Raw genomic sequence first — 19,624 nt, forward strand, 5'->3', positions numbered from 1 at the left:
TGGGAATCCTATGAATTCTCATATCATGATCGTTCATCGTACATTGTGCAGTCAGTTTTCATTAGGTATTATTTGTGTTTAATCTTAAATAAAATAATTTAAAATAATTTATGACCTCATGTACAATAAACGACAAGAATGTGAAGATCCTTAGGATACCCATAATTTAGATCCGAAAGAGATCCAAATCCTTCAATTTTAGGGTGATTAATACTGCTCATTAGATGGTGTCCCAATATTTTCTTTGAGGAATTTATTAGTGCGCTGCTATTATTCATTACCAAAATAACATATAGTAAGCTACTTTCCCCTGTTTAGATTTTATCCTATCTTCCTTATCATTAATCCACCTTGCAATCCCGAAAACACATGTAGCACTTTGTGTTATAGATTAGACTTATTGTTATAGATATAATGTTAAAGTGTAATTGTGTAAATCATAATATTAGATTTGAATTCCTTACTATAAATAAAAGTATTGTGTACAAAATAACACACAACCTTACACATCCTACAAACGCATCTCTCTTTACTCTCTCTTTCTCACGCACATCTCTCCCCCTTGTCAAATTAAATAAGCCACAACATATATATATATAGAGAGAGAGAGAGAGAGGGTAGGATTCTCTCCCCTTTTTTTCCCTCTCATTCCTCTCTTTCTATTTAAACGGTCACGATTAAACCACGTTAACATCTTATATTAATTTTTTTATAAAATAAGAACGACAAAATAGAGAATGTGAGAGGAGGGGATGGAAAGAGGAGAGAAGATATTCCTAATGAGAGAGAGAGAGAGAGAGAGAGAGAGAGAGTATAGGAAGGGTCTTACTCCTTCGTTCCAACAATTATTAATGCCATTAAGGAGATAATATTCTTTAAGCCTAGCTCAATCAATCAAGACCCATCACAATGATAATCCTACAATCAAGGGATAATGTTGATTTCTTTAATTGTAACTTGAGGGTTGATTTGATATGAAAGTAGGGACTCATTTAGGAAGTAGTGTTTTTAAATTCTTGAAACCGTTTCTAGAGAAAAAAAATTGGATTCCAAAAGCATTTGAAGTGCTTCTTGCAATAAGCATCGGTTGTGTGCTTGTGCTTTTTCAAGATTAACTTGCATTTTTACCAAGTATTGGTTTCAAAAATATTTTTGTAAAAGCATTTTCAGTCTAAAAGCTTGCTGTTAAATTCAGTGAAGAAATCTTTGGTTTTAGCAAGGAGAAATTGACAAAACACACAGAATTTTCAGCGTTGCTGCTACCGCGGTGAAGATTTCATTGATTCATTTCACATTGGATTCCTCCGTTGGTGTAGGACAAGCTTATAAACGAGCTGTCCAAAACACTAACAGCTGTTAATTCAATCTAATCCTTACATCACCTATCGGGCCATCGTCGGCATTTACGGAGACGCCGAGCTCCCGAAGATGCTGAATAAAATCTCGCCACGCCTTGCCCTCCGGACGATTAATCAATGAGACCTATTTTGTATTTAAAAGGAAAACAAGCCGTTAGACTCTTAGGCTTCCTTGCTGGCTAATCCAAAATCAAGAGCCCAAAATTCATATGGTTCCAATACTTGCATGAAATCATTATCGTCAGACTTATTTCAACAATCACGTATAAATGTTCCAATTTTATCAGATGCTCCCGAAGGGACAACAATAAAGTCATCTCTAATCGAATGAAGGTCAAATGACTCATTTTAACCTTATAGCTTTCTAATAAATTAATATTTTAATGAACAGTATCATGCTATATTTTTTTTTCATCTCCAACCGAAGAGCCAGAGGGTCATAGGCCAAACATAGGCCTGTGACAAAAAAACTGTCTCCAATAGAGGGGACCAAAGGACCATAAAGCCAAATATAATTTATTATTTAAATTTAAAAATTACAACAACTTAAATTTAAAGACTACAATATAAATTTAAAAACTACAGTTTAAATTTAAAAACTATGAAGCGTTTGATGCAGTGTCAGATTAGCACTAAATTTTAATTTTTTAGATTTAATTATAAAAACTAAATTTCACATTCTGATCTACATAATTAGATTTAGATCTCCTCCAAATTCGTTTTTCTTTTACTTTTTAAATTAATGAACTTCAAGATAATCATGGTAATTCTAATATATTACAAAATAATAATAATAATAAAGTTCATCAATTTCCCTTCTTCACGCCTCTCCATCTCTCTTCATCTCTCTTCATCTGCCATAGCCTGGTTAATCCCATCATCATCCCAATTATGAAAACACATAGTTGCAGACCTATTTTCTCCTAGCGATCTGAAGATTCGAAGCAAACCACAACGCCCACCCTCCTCCTCCATCCACGATTTAGCAACCCCGATCTGCAATTTCCGTATCAATCTCGTAGAGAGAAAGGGGATACTTGTTCTGGATGAAGCTCACTCAATGATCGATGGCTTTGATAAAGAACAATACCTGGCTCTCACCAGTTCACTCGAATGAGGCGTCGTAGTGAGAGAAGAAGGCCATCGGGCCAGCCGCTGGTCTGATTGGCTAGTTTTGGGGCCCACAAGTTCTTTGGCTGGAGATGATCAGCCTGCTGATCTGATTGGCTGGTTTTGGTCCTATAAGGTTCATAAGTTTTTTTGTCTAGTCCTTGTTAGAGACGGTTTTTGTGTCATTTCGAGTTATTTTCAGCCCTATGGCCCTTTAGACGGATTGGTTGAAGATGGCCTAACATATAAATGGACTATTCTTATTAATTCAGGCTCACAAAAATGAATCTATGTAAAGTTTTGTTTCGTTATGAGATTTACAATATTAAAGACGAGAGATGGAAAAAAATTAACGCTTCCAACTTCCCACTAATTAAGCAACCAAGAACATAAAACGATGAGTCTAATTTCTCATTTCAATGAGTCCTCATCATATTTTACGTACACTTCATATTGCTTTATGTGATACATAGTTCTAGCCATGCAACTCAGACGTTATTCCATGCGCCGGGTTCTTGATCTTTAATTGGGTCGGGTTTGGTGGTGTGAAGCATTAAATTGCATGCTGCAACTGCCTCTGCAACTGTGAGACAAATCCATTGCTGACCTATTCTCTCGATCAACTCCGACTTGTTCATCTTCTTCATCACCTCACCTCCGGGGTTCGCCAATACAAGCTGATTGCATAAAACGAAACACAGTGTCAGATTTAGTGTTCTTTGTATATTAAAACTATTATTGATAATTTAATAAAAAGAGTCACGATAAGAGAACATAGACTATACCTGAAGTCCCCTTCTATCAATTAGCTTCTTAACTTCGTCAAACATGCTAATTCCGCTTGTGTCTATGTTACCAACCGCTGCAAGGAATCAATTACAGGGTGATTAGTACCATAATTTACCATTATTTTCTTTAAGGGAATTGATTAATACATGAATATTTTTTAATAATTTCCCTTACCACTCATATCCAATATCACATATTGTAAGCTACTTTCTCCTGCAGATTTTATCCTATCTTCCTCGTCATTAATCCACCTTATAATCCTGAAAAAATATAGCAGTTTAGGCCAACATCAAGCTTTAATTTCCTATTAATTACATGTAACACTGTTACTTATCAGTTGTAAATTTTAAGTACCTTTCTCTTAAGTAGTTGGTATTTGCAAAGTAAATGGGAGCATCAATCTCAAGTATCAAAATTCCAGGAATATTGCTTGCACTTTGGTACTGGTCAACATTTCTGTAATCCGTGGAATTCGGAAGGTTTCCAAGAACAAGAGTCCTAGGCCTTGCCACAAACAAAAGCACCCTCATCACAGATATTGCTACCTGCATAAAGAAGTCAAACCATCGTAAGTTATTGACCTGTTGTTACCGTAACACACGATAATTTTTCATTAGCACAGTGTAATTTCAGTGTGACATATATTAACACGAACCGCTACGACTAGGCCGATTTCAACGCTGCCAAAAACGACGCCAATGTACGCACTCATGCAGATGACGAAGTCAAACTTGTCAACCTTCCAGAGGTGGATTGCGGCTTCATAATCTATAAGGCCGAGCATGGCGGCGATTATGATGGCAGACAACACAACAAGGGGAGTGTAGTGGAACAATGGTGTGAGGAACAACAATGTGAACATCACTGCAATTGCCATGATAACGTTTGACATTGCCGTCTTGCATCCTGCATTGTAGTTCACTGCTGATCTGGAAAATGGCCCTGAAAATTATTGAAGAAATTTCATGTGATTAATGAGAGGAGATAATTAAGCATATGAATTTAATTAAGGGGCTCTTCACAAATATTAATCACAATTTCATTGTAAAAAACATTTCAAACACCGGTTTAAGTAAAAAAAAAAACACATTGGACTGAATTGTTATTGTACTCAACTATTATGCCGTTTGACGTTAATAGTTGATACATGATTTGTTTTTTTCTATACTAGTATACATGCATGATTCTAGAAGTGTTTCTCTTCAACCATAACAATCTCAGGAGACTACACTAATTAAGTAATTAATACCTGTAGTGATGTAGCAAGAAGTGCAAGAACCAACAACGTTCATCATCCCAAAGGCAATCATCTCTTTGTTCCCATCAATGTGGTAATTCTTGAACATGGAAAAGCTTCTCCCAACAGCTATTCCTTCCTGTACATAATTATCATAAAAAATTCCATAATCAATTTATTAATTACTTTAAGCTATTAATTAATTATGGTGGTCAGTCGTGTTAACCAATAATTAGAACAGTAATCAAGGATTTAATTAAGATATATATATACACACTTACAGCCATTGCTATGATGCCCGTGATGATGCCAGTTTTAAAAGCTGTTGTGAGATAAGGAGACACAAACACAAGGTCTCCAAACGACAATGGATTAATCCCCTTCTTCAGCTTTCCTATCTGAATATATTCACCAGAAAATGCAGGCATTAATTAGAAACCTTTTTTCATTGTGTAAAAAACAAAAAGAAAACAAAATGGAATATTTATTTTACTTTTAAATTCCAAAGGAAATGAAATGGAGGAGGTGTTGCGTCTATTAACCATGATCTAGCAACCAGAACCGTCACATAATGCATGGGAGATGGGGCAAAGTTAAGGGTCCACCAAGTCACTACCCAATGCTATTATTTGTGGGGAGTCAAATACTGTAGACGATACAGTGTTCGAACAATCATTTTTTGGTTTGGCCCAAGATTAAAATTTGTGAAAGGCTTACATCATCTCTAATCCTTGGCCTAAAATCTAAAATTTTTAGCTCAAAAAATTTAGATTTTAACTCAAAAATAATTTTTCTGCTTCAATCCTTTTGGCTTATAATTTTAGCCCCAGATTATTAAAAATGAATTTAGACTAAATTTTTTCTTAAAGTAACTTTTTAAAAATAAAAAATTATGTAGACTATCCCAATTTATTTTATGAATATTTTAACCTAAAAATATTTAAATTCTGACAAATACTAAAAAAATCACTAATCGACACCATGAAACTCGTTAAACACTATGAAAAAGTATGAAGCAAATGAAAGATCTTTTTTTTTAATTACTTCAGCCATTAGATTTAAATTTGAACCGTTATTTTTTTATTTTTTATTTTTACTATTGAAGTTCATTAAATTAGATCTTAACCATTAGATTCAACGAATTTATAAATATAAAACAAAATAAAATATACATATATGGTGGGCCAGTCCCATTAATGTTGGGCTAAATTTGACTTCCATTTGAGTTTTAGCTTTTAGGCCACATTTTAGCCTTGGGTTGGGTTGATTTTTTTTGGGGAGGGGTGGGGGAGAGGAATTCGAGTTTTAGCCCATGATTAGAGAAGGCCTTATAACACATTGGGTGGGGAGGTAGACCTACTTTGCATTTGTTTATGGTGGTCCAAACTGTTCCTAATGTCTTCTGCACATTAAGCCACTCTAGGTGGTGATCACGGACTCCACGTATGTGTTTGGGTGTTTGCACTTCTCGTCATGTAATGTGAGATATAGACATATATGTACGAGCGTATACACATAATGTCATGATAAAATCTTTCGCATGAGAGAGATGATTTTCCATGTATGCGTTCATATGTATGTGATTTTCATGATGTGAGATGTAGACACACAAATATACACACCTAATGACATAAAAGAATCCCGTGCGAAAGAGGAGCAAAATATATATGGGACGGTCTCAACTCTCATGAGCTCTTTGTGTCTTTGACCGTTTTTACTAGGTCTCAAGAGAGACCGACACGTAACGCTATACGACTATCCTATGAAAGTTTTTTTCATGCGAGGAGAGATTAGAGTTACGTGTTCCCTTTGGTTTGATGTGAGAGCTCACCACTTGAACGCCGTGTTTATCGGCATGGGTGAGATAAACCAGAACGCTTCCCAAAACTATTGACGTCAAAGGTGCCAGGGCTGATATCCAAAAGAGCTTTGGTTTCTTCTTGCTCTGCATTATCAAATTGTCCAACATATGAAGACAAAGAAACTATATGAGCACATTAGGATTAATTTAAAAATTCACTTTTCTTACTGTTTACAAGTTACAGCATACACAAAGCTAGGGCAGTGATTCTAATGACAAAGCCAGAGAAAGAGTCCAGACAATGGTTAATTAGTATATATGTTATTTTAAAAGTTCACTTGTCATGGATTAATTAAATTTTGTTATTATTTAATTAATCCTAGTATTACTTTAACAAGGTGCATGCAGATGAAGATGGGCCGGCGTCATCATCTTTGAAAGTTTTGTCACCTGATGTTGAAAAAAGCAGAACTTTTAAGAAGAAAATTTATAAATTTATATATACCTAAAAGTCGATTTCAAACCATGAAAAAGTGACATGCGAGGCAGTTTCAAGTAGTGTTTTGATTAGGACGCATGTATCCCATCCAGTGATACTTTTCTATAAATTATTTAAGTAATGCCCCTCTTAATCCAATCCAATTATACCTTCTTTTTTTTTTTTTTTTTTTTTTTACATTCAATATTTTATGTTATTTAATTTTCCGGTCCAGCAGGCATATAATTGCGTGACAGAAGAGAGCTTAATTTTCTATCAAGGTTAATTAAAACATGACAGATATAAAGAATAAGCATCTGATGTATAAAACAAATAAGTATATGAAATTAATAAACAAGAAATTAAGATATGGCCGGTTCGATTCACTTACAATATATTTTGTGGTGAGGAGGAAGAAAAGAAATATACATCCCAAAACTCCGCTTTCCCATCTCCACTGCAACAACCATCAATCATTGTTAGATAGAAATAGAATTATATATACAATTAAAAAACCAAAGATGCAAACTTTCTTGCTCAAATTCTTCTATGCCTATTGTTATTTCAACACATCATATGCCTTTTGAAATAAAAACACTTTAAACTTTAGAAAAATCCCCTGAACTTTTTCACTTTTTTCCTCAGCATGGCCACTCTAGCTAGGTCAAGAATCAAACTCATCTTCTGATGACGTAAAAAAGAGTTAAATTCCTTAATAACATTTTCTCGTGAGTATATACAAATAATATCATCTTCACAATAACTGTCTAAAGTCATATATAATTAGTCATACGTGCCAAGATATATCACGTATGACTTTAAAAACAGTATTATATAGAACCTTAGCGTTAAGATTCATTAATTTCCACTCATCTTTTTCCATTAATTGAATTAAACATGTGGAAACGAATCAGTGAGTGTTTGAGGTTTATAAAATTGTGATATTGGTTTATTTGTGTGGGTAGAAAAGTGCAGGGTAGGGACAACAAACCTCATGTGTTTGGCTGAAAACAGAGCGCATAACTGACACTAAATCGGTCCCACTGGTGAAATGGTTAAGCCCTAGAATTCCTTTTAGCTGTTGCAGGCAAACCACTGTTGCTGCCCCCGCCATAAACCCTATTATCGTTGCATGTGATAAAAAATCCACAATAAATCCTAGCCTGCAATAATCCAGTCAAATCAAATTATATATCAATATAAATATATATAAATAAATAAATAAATATATATACACACACACACACACACACACAAAATTTATAAGCAAATTTGCGGCCTCAGCTCTCCTGTAGAATATGAAATATATATTACAAATGACAGAAAAAATAAATTCGGATTATAATTCTTATCTTCCTTCTATCCTTATCATTTTACTTTTAGTTTTCCAATCTATATAAGCTGGCAGTGATCGATCACTCTCTATGCAGGATCTTGAATACGATCCGTTACAAAAATGAGCGTTATTCTGTTCGAATCTCGCTAGTCTATATTGAACTAGGACAAACTTAATTCTCCTAAAAGACAAAAAAACCAGAGAACAAGTACAATTTGAGATTGTCCTGTTGTTCCACTACAATTAATCATATGTTATTCTGTCTTTTTATGAAAAGTTAACAAGTTTGCATCTAATCATTTATTTACTACAATCTGGTCGTATTCCTCTTCACTTAAAAATGAGAGATCTTATATTCAAATCTCGTGGATGAGGAATTCGATACCAAACTAGATTGCCCATTGTGTGATTTAGCCAAACTCCTCCTCCTTTTAATGTAAAAATATTGATATACTCACACACAAAAAACAAGTTTGCTTCTATTTTTTTTTTACCATATGATATTATCTATACTAAGAGGAAAATGTGGACTTAGCCTCACAATGGATTAGCAATAATGTGGTTTGAATTCACCTTTGGTGAGAATTGAACCTTAAATCTCTTACTTACTAGAGATGACAAGAGGAATACCATTAGAACATAGGATAAAAGAATCATTAGTAATTGCTAACCTCAACAAACCCAAGGAAGCTTGGAAAACTCCGGCAAAGAAGGTTGCGGTGAAGGCAAGGTGAAGATAAAGGGTAGGATTTTCTGCAGCATTGACCTCAGCCCCGAGCATTGAAGCTGTGAGAAGTGAGGCCACAGCCACAGTCCCCACAGCCAAATCTCTTGAGCTCCCCATCATGGCATAAATCAATGGTGGAACAAAGCTTGAATCTGCATTAGTAATTATTTTAATTAATAAACAAATAAAGTTCAATAATCTATCACAATCCAACTCGCACATGACACATGTGACGTATAATTGTTATTAATCCATTCACGTTAAAATTGGAGAAAAAAAGGATAAAATCATTCCGACAGGATTGAGTTCTGAGCGCAGAACGAGAAACTGGGAGCATGAATAACATGAAGGAAAAAAGTGACTAATTCTGTTATAAAGGCTACTTACATAGGCCAAGAATGGGTGGCAAGTTAGCAAGCTTGGCATAGCTAATCCCCTGAGGGATCGCGAGGCTAGCGATGGTGATGCCGGAAATGAGATCTGATTTCAAGAACTCGAGCGTGTAGCGAGGCGCCCATTCGAGGATTGGAAAGAAGTGCTGGAAGCCAAGAATGAATTTTCTTGAAGTAGGTTGGTTCTTAAACGGCCTCAAAGGGTCATCAGGAAAGAAGGTCTCCTTGAGAGAAGACTTCAATGTTTTGATGAAAGGTTGAGGTGGTGGGATCTCGACTCGGTGTAGAGAGTCCTCCACATTGGTTGAAGGGTAATCAGTACCCATAATAAAATGAAGGGAAGTGATCTCCAAATAGCTAGCTAGGTACGAACAAATTAACGTGACACAATTTGTAAAAGTATTGAATGGGGTACAAATTTGGGATATGCTAAATTTGGAGAAGGATTTGGGGAATGTGGTGGGAAGTTGGGTGAGAAATCAAGAAGTTGTGGGAAGTATTGCGAGAGGGAAAGGGAGAGGGAGAGCAAAGCTGATTGTTAAGACTGAGGAAGTGATTGCTTGTGGCAAATATATACAAGTGGGGGAAGGTAGTGTTTGATTAATTTTCTCAATTTTTTTTAAGAGAATGCGTTGGGGGACCGACGATGGGGTATTGTATTAGTGATTAAAGGGGGACATGTTTGTAGAGGTTTTCAAATATGTTAGCTGCACACCTCATGCTCTATTTTGTTCACTTCTGCTCAGCTGAGAGGAGGAGGCAAAATCGGGGAAGCTCACGTATATAAATATAATGGATCTTTTCTTCTTTTTAATTTTTAAAGGATTTTTTTTATTACAAGTCATAGTGTCACTGTACACTACACGAATAAGAAGAAAGGAGTGGTTTAACTCTTGAACAGGAATGAATTGGGGAGAAATACCTTACACATCTAGGATTTGGATATGCAAATATGGGCGTGGCCTACTCGCTGTTTGCCACTATGGCATCACTTGTGAAGATGTGGTGCACTCCCACTGGTTGTTCTAGTATATATCTATGAATCTCGGACATGGATCCTCTCTGGATCTAGTTGTCCTAATCCACCTAGTCATATCATCCAGGCTATTGAAATTTGAGTTAACAGCTAAAGTTATTATAACTTTTAAAGTGAGCCCCTGTTTGTAGCCATTTGATCAAATTTCAATGGTTCGAATGATTTGACTAGGTGGATTAGGACAAATGGATCTGGAGAGGATCCATGTCCATGAATCTCAATTGTTCTCAACACGTGTTGCCTTAAGAGTGCTGATTAGTTTGTGGAAGACAGTTATTTGCACGTAATTGGCATGCATCCAATTTTGATATTCTCAGATGACCTAAATATTAAGGTATAACTTTTGGTATGTTTACCGACTTAAAAATATAGAGAGAAGTTATGAATATGAGAAATCGTTTTTTTTTTTTTTGGTCAAACGATAGATTTTGTTAGATTAAATGTTAAATTAGTCATCGATGGAGTTTGAATCCACGCCATTATGTAAGGGCTCAACACATTTTCATCACTATAATAAAGGGTCACTTGCAAGAAATCGTTATTAGGGAAAGAAAGAGTGGTAAGAAATCCACTATTCCACCTAATTAATTATTCTCTGTTTTTTAAGTATTACATGTGAGAGGAACATCTCAGAAATTATGAATTAACATAATTCTAATTCCTATTTCTAGTATATAGTAATTAAATAAACATATGTCATAAAACTTATGATCTCATCAAACTCATTTCGTATTATCTCTAGCTTATCATATTTATCTTCAAAAGAAAATTGGCGTATTGGTCCTGAACTTATTATAATCTGGAGTAATGTTTTTTTTTAGTAACACTTCAACTTAAAATTAAAGGATTTAAGAGGAAAAAAGGGACTGAAGTGTAACGGGATTACACAATGTGGAGTAATGATTTTTTTGAGTAACACTTCAACCTAAAACTAAAGTTCAAGGTACAGCTCACAATTTTTAGTTTAGTTCCAATCAAACTAAAATTAAGAACCACTGCTCTAATTTCCCCTTATCTTCTATATATGGATCAAGGTCAAACTTTTCAATTATTAAGATAAGCAAACCTTCACAACAGTTTCATGGTATGTACAGAATAACTCGGCTGGTTTGACTGGATTATTAATAATAATCTTCTTAATTCAAACTTAAGAGTGCCTAACATAGCTTGATTCTTCTAGTGTCCATGTTAATGTATATTCATGTATGGAGCGGTCAAATTGTCAAAGTTGGTAATCAACCTTCTTTTCTTTTTCGTTTTCGGCGGACTGAGAAAATCATTCTTAATTTGCGCACTTTGATAATTACCTCAATGCTTACGTAGAATCTTGATTAATTACCTTGCCTTTTTAAGTAATTGTATATGTCATATAACAAAACTTTTTCTCTCTCTGAATATCCTCTCTCTCATCTCATGTGAAAACACATGACTCCTAATACGTATCAAGAAACGATGGTTCCTTTCCACGCATTCACTTTTACTATTTACATATTTTTCTTAATTTTTTTTTAAATAGTTAATAAAAAAATAATTAACAAAGATATGTGAGAAATAAAAAGAAATGTGGTAATAGTGCTTTCTATAAGAAAATAAGAGGATATTTTTTTTTTTTTGTCAACCGATACATTTATTAGATTAGATATTAGATTAAGGAACTGATGGGGTTTGAATCCTAAGATATAAAGATAACACTTCTCTCCCCTACTGTGGTAGATGGTTCACTTGCAAAGGATACTTCTCTTTACATGCATAGTTAGACCATCTCTAATGGTTGAGCTAAAAGCCAAATATTTTAGCCCGGAAAGTTTAGCTTTTAGTCCAGAAACAGCTTTTCTGCTCTAACCGTTCTAGCCTAAAATTTTAGCTCGGGATTATTAAAGAATGAACTTGGGCTATTTTCTTTGTTAAATTACTTTTTTTTAAAAAAATTAAATAAATATGCAGACTATCGTAAATTAATTTTATGAACATTTTAATCTAAAAAAATTTAAATTCCAAAAAATATTGGATGAAGTCCGCTCTGATTTCTAGGCTAAATTTTGGGGGGAATTTGGCCTTAGTTTAACATTTAGCATTTAGCCCAAATTTTCCCCTTAGGTTGGATTGGGTTTAGGAGAAATTTGGTAATTTAGCTTTTAGCCTACCATTGAAATTAATCTTATGTCGAGAGTAATATTTTGCACTGAAGACTGCATATACTGTTTAATGCTCATTTTAAAATATTGTATTAAAGAGACTATTCACGCGTCGTGTCCAACAATCACAAATCAAGTATTTTTCTGAAACAAAATAAGTTAGCCCTTTGATATGAAGATTCACCTTGTCGAGTGCCAGACGAAAACCATTAGCGAATTTGCCAACTTGATCCAAAAGAGGGTCGATCATTCTCAGTCACAAATTCATTGAATAAGTCAATCAAATATAGGGGTCAAATTTGAATTCCTCTTCAGCTGCTGATTACCTGCGTAAAGCATATAAAAGTGTTACTTTTTCAAACGTCTTACGTCTTCCCCTTTTTTTTCTTTTTTTTTTTTTTTTTTTTTTTTGTAAAACGTCTTACGTCTTTATGTTCTGCTGACTTGTAAGGACTATATTGATGCTACAGCACTATCAACTACTGCACAGTAGATCGACAATTAACTCATATTTTTATAATAAATATTAGGATAAATTACATTTTATCCTTTCAGTTTGATGTCGATTTCAATTCTTTATAATATTTTTAAAACATTTCAATTTCATACATTTACTTATTATTTTATTTCAATTTCATATATCCATTACAAATCCGTTAAGCGATGAACGTGACTACCAAATTTATGTCATGTAGTAAAATAAATAAATTTGTATGCATTAAAAATATTATAATAATTTATCTAATTAAAAAAAAAAGAAGAAAGAAACCCATCTTCTTCCCCGAGCACACCCATCCCATCCCACCCCACCCCACCTTCAACCTGCAACCCCGCCACCCCCACTCCACCCCTGCATCCCCACCAACAACCCCACCCCCCCCCCCCCCTTTCCCCCCAACAAACCATCTAGAAACCCATCTCCCACCCCACCCACAAACACCTGCACACCAAATTTGAAAATCCGATCCCAAATCAAAACCCCACCCACAAACACCTGCACACTAGCGTATCTGGAAGCTTCTTGGGTTTCTTTAAGATCGAGCTGCGACAACTTCACGGTTTCTTTTCTATTTTTTTTTTTTTTAAATAGGATAAATTATTATAATATTTTAAAGGGCATAAAAAATTATTTTTTTGCCACATGGTACAAATTTGACAACCACGTCATCACTTAACGAATTTTGTAACGAATATATGAAATTGAAATATTTTTAAAATGTTGTAATAAATTAAAATCGACTCCAAATCTGAAAGGATAAAATGTAATTTACCCTAAATATTATTCGAGGTTACGTCATCTTTTGTTTTGATCAGCTATTTCCAGACAATAATTAAGTAGATGGGTTTCAACGAGGGGCGGCAAATTAATACAAAACAATATTACTGAACCAAAATTCTAGTTGGTGATATATACACACACGATGAAGAACCAACATCTTGTGTTTGTGACAGTATCACGGGTATGAGGGTGTGTCCCACAAGACAAAGTGGGACAACTAATTAAGGTTATCTAAAGAATTTAACTATCCTCTCATGCATAATAACAAGCCTATGTCCAACACAATACTTTGACAAAATGACCCCATATATGTTGAACTGCATTATATATTTATTTTATTTGCCCCTTAGGCTTTCCCAATAGCCTAATAAAAATTAATTTTGATTCTAATTTTAAAAGAATCCATACCCTTATGGTGGGTTTGAGAATTTGATTTTTATGAGAGTGATTCTAATTATTGAGTTCAATATATTATTGAACTCGTGAGCTTGATTAGAAAGTAGATGAGTCCCATAATTAATAGATTGAATTATTTATATCAAACTCATACTGGTGTAGCAATCTTGTTATAGAAATCAAGTTAAAAGTGTCTGATTCTTATATATAGAAATCAGTCACACTTAAACTAATGTGTAAGGCGATATAATTAGTAATCTCATAATTTGCTTATAAATTGTTTTAATTTCGTGTGAATCCTTGAAGTGGATAAACCAATTAAACATATCAATTATTAAGAAGAGGAATTGTTTACAATGTCCCATTATTGACTATATTATAAATTTTGTTGAGCTTTATGGGATTTGTAATGCTTGTCAGTGTTCGAGTTTTTTAAAAAGTAAATAATTATGATTTAGTAACAACTAGAAATTTCATATAAATTGTCTTTTGGAGCCGGTAACTTTTTCTCAACAAGGGCCAAGGGGACAGAAGGGGATCTTGATCTATCTGTGTCAAAAATTATAGGACAAGGCCAATGTTTTTTAAATAATTGTGTACCATATGCATCATGGCTGTACGTTCGACCTATATTATGACTTCTACCCTTGAATGGTTGTACACTCATGCACCAATAGGGAAAAGTAAAATAAACAGTTTTTATCTTTTTGATTTTTTTTTTTTTCAAAAGCTCCGCTTGTGTGAATTTATCTTACGCTGCAGGTCATAATCCCAGCTAAAAAAGGAAGGAAAAAGCATTATGTAGACGACAGTCGACGTTCCGTTTTGCAAGTCAAATCCTATAATAAAACTTCAAAAAGGGAGGCAGTCTATGTACCCAAGTTTTGAACTTTCTTTTACAAAAATATTATTTTGTAATTCACGTTTATGTAATGTGTGCTCTGTAAGTTCTAGTGGGATTACAGACTTTTTATTGAATTGCCACTAATTTATTCTTTTCTTTATATGGAATTATGGGTGTGATACCCATAAAATATATATATAGCCGTTGACATTGGACAGCCTTTAATCCATTGAGAAACCTATATTTTGCATGTGCGCAGTACCTCCGCGCACGTTTTTGCATGCATTTATGCATTCTTCATTCATTCGTATATCTAATTTAGGGTTCTAAGAATGAATTATAACACGTGTGTGTGTCTGGTCCTAGCCCTGAAGGTTCGGAGTCATACTCGATATTATCTGCAACAAATAAAATGCAGAGTCCAGATTATACATAGGTCATGCATATCATCAGTTAAATATTAACTAAAATTAATTACATTTTCTTACAGAAAAATGTGACTTATATGAAATTTATTTATGTAGAAGAGCTGTTAAGAGGTCATTATTTACAATATAAAACGTGATAATTGAGATAATGCAGGCCAGAAAATTTATAAATAAAGCTCGATGAACATGAATGCGTTAATTTAATTGGCAGAGTTGACATTTTGCTGACGAATTCAGTTGTTAATTAAGTTACTAATTAAGTAGTATTTTCTTTTTCAAACTTCATCATTTATCTGCTATTTTTCTTGAATCATTATGTTGATATTTTTTGTCATCAACAGGAATCAAATCCAAGTTCACACTTCGAATAGATTGTTGTTGGAATCTTTCTGCCAAGAAAAACCTGCCCAAGTTACAACCTTCCTGGGCAAAAACCTCACAATGCCCTCCATGAAACTTCTCTAATTAATAAATTAGTTATAATTTCTTTCGCTTTCGCTTTCAATATGTACATCTGTATGCTTGTCGATTACAGTCTGGTGCATCTTTTTTTTCCACGTACGTAATTATCAATTCCGGTATTATTGTTTAGTGATATTTCTTTTCACTTGTAAGTGAGATGTATTTTAATTTTGACTCTCGTGAATAGTGAGTTTGATATGGTTTCATTGCATTGGTCTTTTGTGTGACTTAGCCTGAATCACTGAATCAACTCTTTAGAATAAAATAACGTTGTACATAAAAAATTAAAAAAGAATAGTGTAACCACGGATAATGTTTATCCTAATTTTCATCTTCTTATACCTTTCTGCTGATATTGCTTGAATTTAAAATGAATTTTTAGCTCCACTTCACCTTACTTAATCGTGCCATGTATTGTGAACCTGGTAACTGAATATCAAATCCGAAACCGATAGGTGAAATGAACATCATTTCAAATTTCCATGATTTCATATTAAAGTTACAATAATTGAAGGCGAATGCTCCTGGGCAGTTTCACTTCATTGTCCTTCGATTTACGATTCGGATATGGATTAGGTATCCTTTGTCCGCCTACAAAGGCTGCACAACCAACAATGGAGAATGCATTCTCTTAAAAGCATTCTCATATATATATAGTTAACTTCGAATCTGTGCCAGCTCTTCTTGTCATATGCTTATGTGGATGCAATTGCTAAGTTAAACTGCCGTGAAAGAAGTTCTAATTATATGTGGGGGCGCTAACAATGACTTGATGGAACCTAAGAGGGATAAATAATATAGGCCTTGAATTCATGCAGCTGTCTTCTCCAATTCAACAACAAAATTTACATGCAAAGTTTCAGAAGATAGTTTTTTTTTAACTGTGGTGAGAGATACAGGGAAAACGATATATATTTCTGATTGCATGCTGGAATTTAGATGCATATTAAAAAAAAAAAAAAAAAAAGTAGAAAATAGTATTATGTTGGGAACAACTGTGTAATAATTTGAACTATAATTTAATTTTATCTTACAACCTGCATTATTGGTTGACTTCATATCATATGTGCATTATTGGTGGATTTCATATCAAATTTCTGGCAATGATTGAGTTTCCAATAAAATAAAAGGTGCGCATGATAATGTCTTCAAGGGGAGCAGAATTGGTGGCTACAGATGATCTACTTCATCGGACCCGGTGGCATGCATACTTAGAAACTCCTATGGCCTAAAATATTTGTACCTGGATTATGGTACAAATCCTGCTCCAGTCCACAAACCCTCCATTAATTGAGTAACAGAGAACATGTGAAAAATGAACAACAAACACCCCCCCCCCCTCTCTCTCTCTCTCTCTCTCTCTCTCTCTCTTCAAATGTGGGAACACTGTTGTTTACATCACAAATATCATTGAATTCACAATTTTTTTTATTGAGTTTAAAGGTCTCATTGCAGTCTAGTTGTTGAGGAGAGATTTTTTATTGTGCTGGAACACAAAACGGTATGTTTGTTATACAAGTACAAGGATATTTTCTTTTCAAGTGTCCTTACACTTAAAAATGACATATGACATATATGCTTATGTTCCGAGCACACTGAAAAATCTCTTGTTGTTGAGATAATTGTAATTTAATGTTGTGAGAGCATTATATCTGGCCAGGTATATATGTACAAGAAAGGAAGATAGGCCCCCACAAAAAAGAATATACGACCACTCCAATGAAACCCGAAAGCAACATATCCTTGAACAGGGCAGGAATATGCAGTTGGTGGTGAGACCCATTTTAGGGTTTGGGGTGGAAAAATTGTGGCCTCAAAGTGCTGCCAATATTTCCTTCGACTTTCAGAAATAAAGTGCAGAGAGGTTGTGAAGGAATGTATGGTGCCAATACTCTCCTTAATTGTCACATCCTGATTCGGCCCCACCACATCTCGGGCTTGACTTCACCGTAACACGATATTGTTCGCTTTGAGCCCCCACCATGCCCTCACGATTTTGTTTCTAGGAACTCACACGAGAACTTCCTAGTGGGTCACCCATCTTGGGATTGCTCTCGCACGAACTTGCTTAACTTCGGAGTTCCAATGGAACCTGAAGCCAGTGAGCTCACAAAAAGTCTCGTGCTAGGTAGAGATGAGAATATAAATATAAGGCTTACAAGATCCACTCCCCTAGACGATGTGGGATTTACAATCCACCCCCGTCAGGGGCCTGACGTCCTCGTCGGCACACTTCCGGCCAAGGATTGGCTCTGATACCAAATTGTCACATCCCGGCCCGGGCCCCCACCACATCCTAGGCTCAACTCCACCGTAGCACGATATTGTCCACTTTGGGCCCTAACCACACCCTCACGGTTTTGTTTCTGGTAACTCACATGAGAACTTTTCAGTGGGTCACCCATCCTAAAATTGCTTTAGCGCGAACTCGCTTAACTTTGGAGTTTTGATGGAACTCAAAACCAATGAGCTCCCAAAAGGCCTCTTGCTAGGTAGAGATGAAAATATACATATAAGGCTTACATAATCCACTCCCCTGAACGATGTGAGATGTTACATTAATTTCTTCAAGGTTCACGGAGGCAATTGATCAAAGAACGTGTGGTTCTAGAAAAAAACAGAAGAGTTCAAGAGATTGGAAAACATGAAATATATATATATATATATATGTGTGTTAATAGTGTAATTTTGTTCATAATTTCATGGATAATTGTCCTCTCAAATAATATTACTTTGTAATGGCTTTATTTTCTTAAAAACATAATCATTTTGTTTATTATATATTGTTCACAGACTCCACCATGAACAGAGACTCTCATTTCAGCCATATTAGGCCCACCAATCCAAATCCAAATCCTCTTCGGATCTAAGGATCTTGAGCGTAGGGATCAATTGATCCAGCCTGTTGAAATTTGATCTAACAGTTATAATTATTTTCACTTTTAGTAAGATCCTCTATTTGTAATCGTTGGATTAAATTTCAATTGGCCGGATCAATTGATCCCTAGGATCAAGATCCTTAGATTCAGAGAGGATCTGGATCCCACCAATCCATTGCCATATCTCTTGCTGCTTTTCTGAAAAAAAGTCGGCTTAAAATCCCCCTCAAATTTGTGCCTATTTGCCACATCCTATTTACATATATTTTTTTTTTTTTTTTGAAGAACACATCCTATTTACTTTTTCTCTATAAATTGGATGATAGATGATAGATTGCTGATTGACTTCTTATATGGAGTGATTGATTAATTGTCACACACGTAATTAACAATAACTCGTTAAATTCACCAAACAAGAGTACGCATGTATTTAACATTGATGTTTGATTGGTTTGCAAGAAGAAACAATCCATTTCATTACAAGCTATCTTTTGCAATATGAGTACTAAATCCAGAATTTCTCATAAAGTATAAATGAGTAGGAGCATCGCGGCTTAACGTGACATTATAAGGGGGGTTTTGAACTTTAATTTTTGAAAAATATTGAATTTAATTAAAATTTGGTGTTAGATTACATATTAATTCTAGTCATTTGAATTGTACTTTAATTCAAATTCAATTTTTTTTTAATATTTAACATGTATTTTATTCAATGACACCCATGAAATATTTGAATGTATTAGCATACACATTTTAATTTAGGGTTGTTTAGGTATAGGCTCATACAACTCATATATTTCGGATAAAAACCCACCTATGAATCAACATCCAGTAAAAACCCAAAATTTAAATAAATTGCCACATAAGAAAACAAGTAACCTATTAATATAAGTTATTTACAATTTATGCCACAACTTTCTATAACTGTTCTCATACA

At 34.5% G+C, this 19,624-nt stretch overlaps 1 protein-coding gene across 1 annotated transcript; it reads right to left on the reverse strand.

Annotated features, from left to right (window-relative positions):
• Nucleotides 1-2,712: 2,712 nt before the first annotated feature.
• On the reverse strand, nucleotides 2,713-9,946 carry LOC103960102 (sulfate transporter 3.1). Its single transcript, XM_009372514.3, has 12 exons — nucleotides 9,224-9,946; nucleotides 8,781-8,988; nucleotides 7,765-7,936; nucleotides 7,165-7,230; nucleotides 6,326-6,439; nucleotides 4,776-4,892; nucleotides 4,507-4,633; nucleotides 3,913-4,199; nucleotides 3,612-3,802; nucleotides 3,432-3,517; nucleotides 3,254-3,330; nucleotides 2,713-3,145 (listed from the first exon to the last, which is right to left on the reverse strand). The coding sequence occupies exons 1-12, from the start codon at nucleotides 9,552-9,554 to the stop codon at nucleotides 2,957-2,959; spliced, it is 1,965 nt and encodes a 654-aa protein (XP_009370789.2). The 5' UTR covers nucleotides 9,555-9,946; the 3' UTR covers nucleotides 2,713-2,956.
• Nucleotides 9,947-19,624: the final 9,678 nt, after the last annotated feature.

The sequence above is a fragment of a genome, unplaced genomic scaffold (assembly GCF_019419815.1).
Source record: "Pyrus x bretschneideri cultivar Hongxiangsu unplaced genomic scaffold, Pyrus_bretschneideri_v1 Contig23, whole genome shotgun sequence".
NCBI classification, from domain to species: Eukaryota; Viridiplantae; Streptophyta; class Magnoliopsida; order Rosales; family Rosaceae; genus Pyrus; species Pyrus x bretschneideri.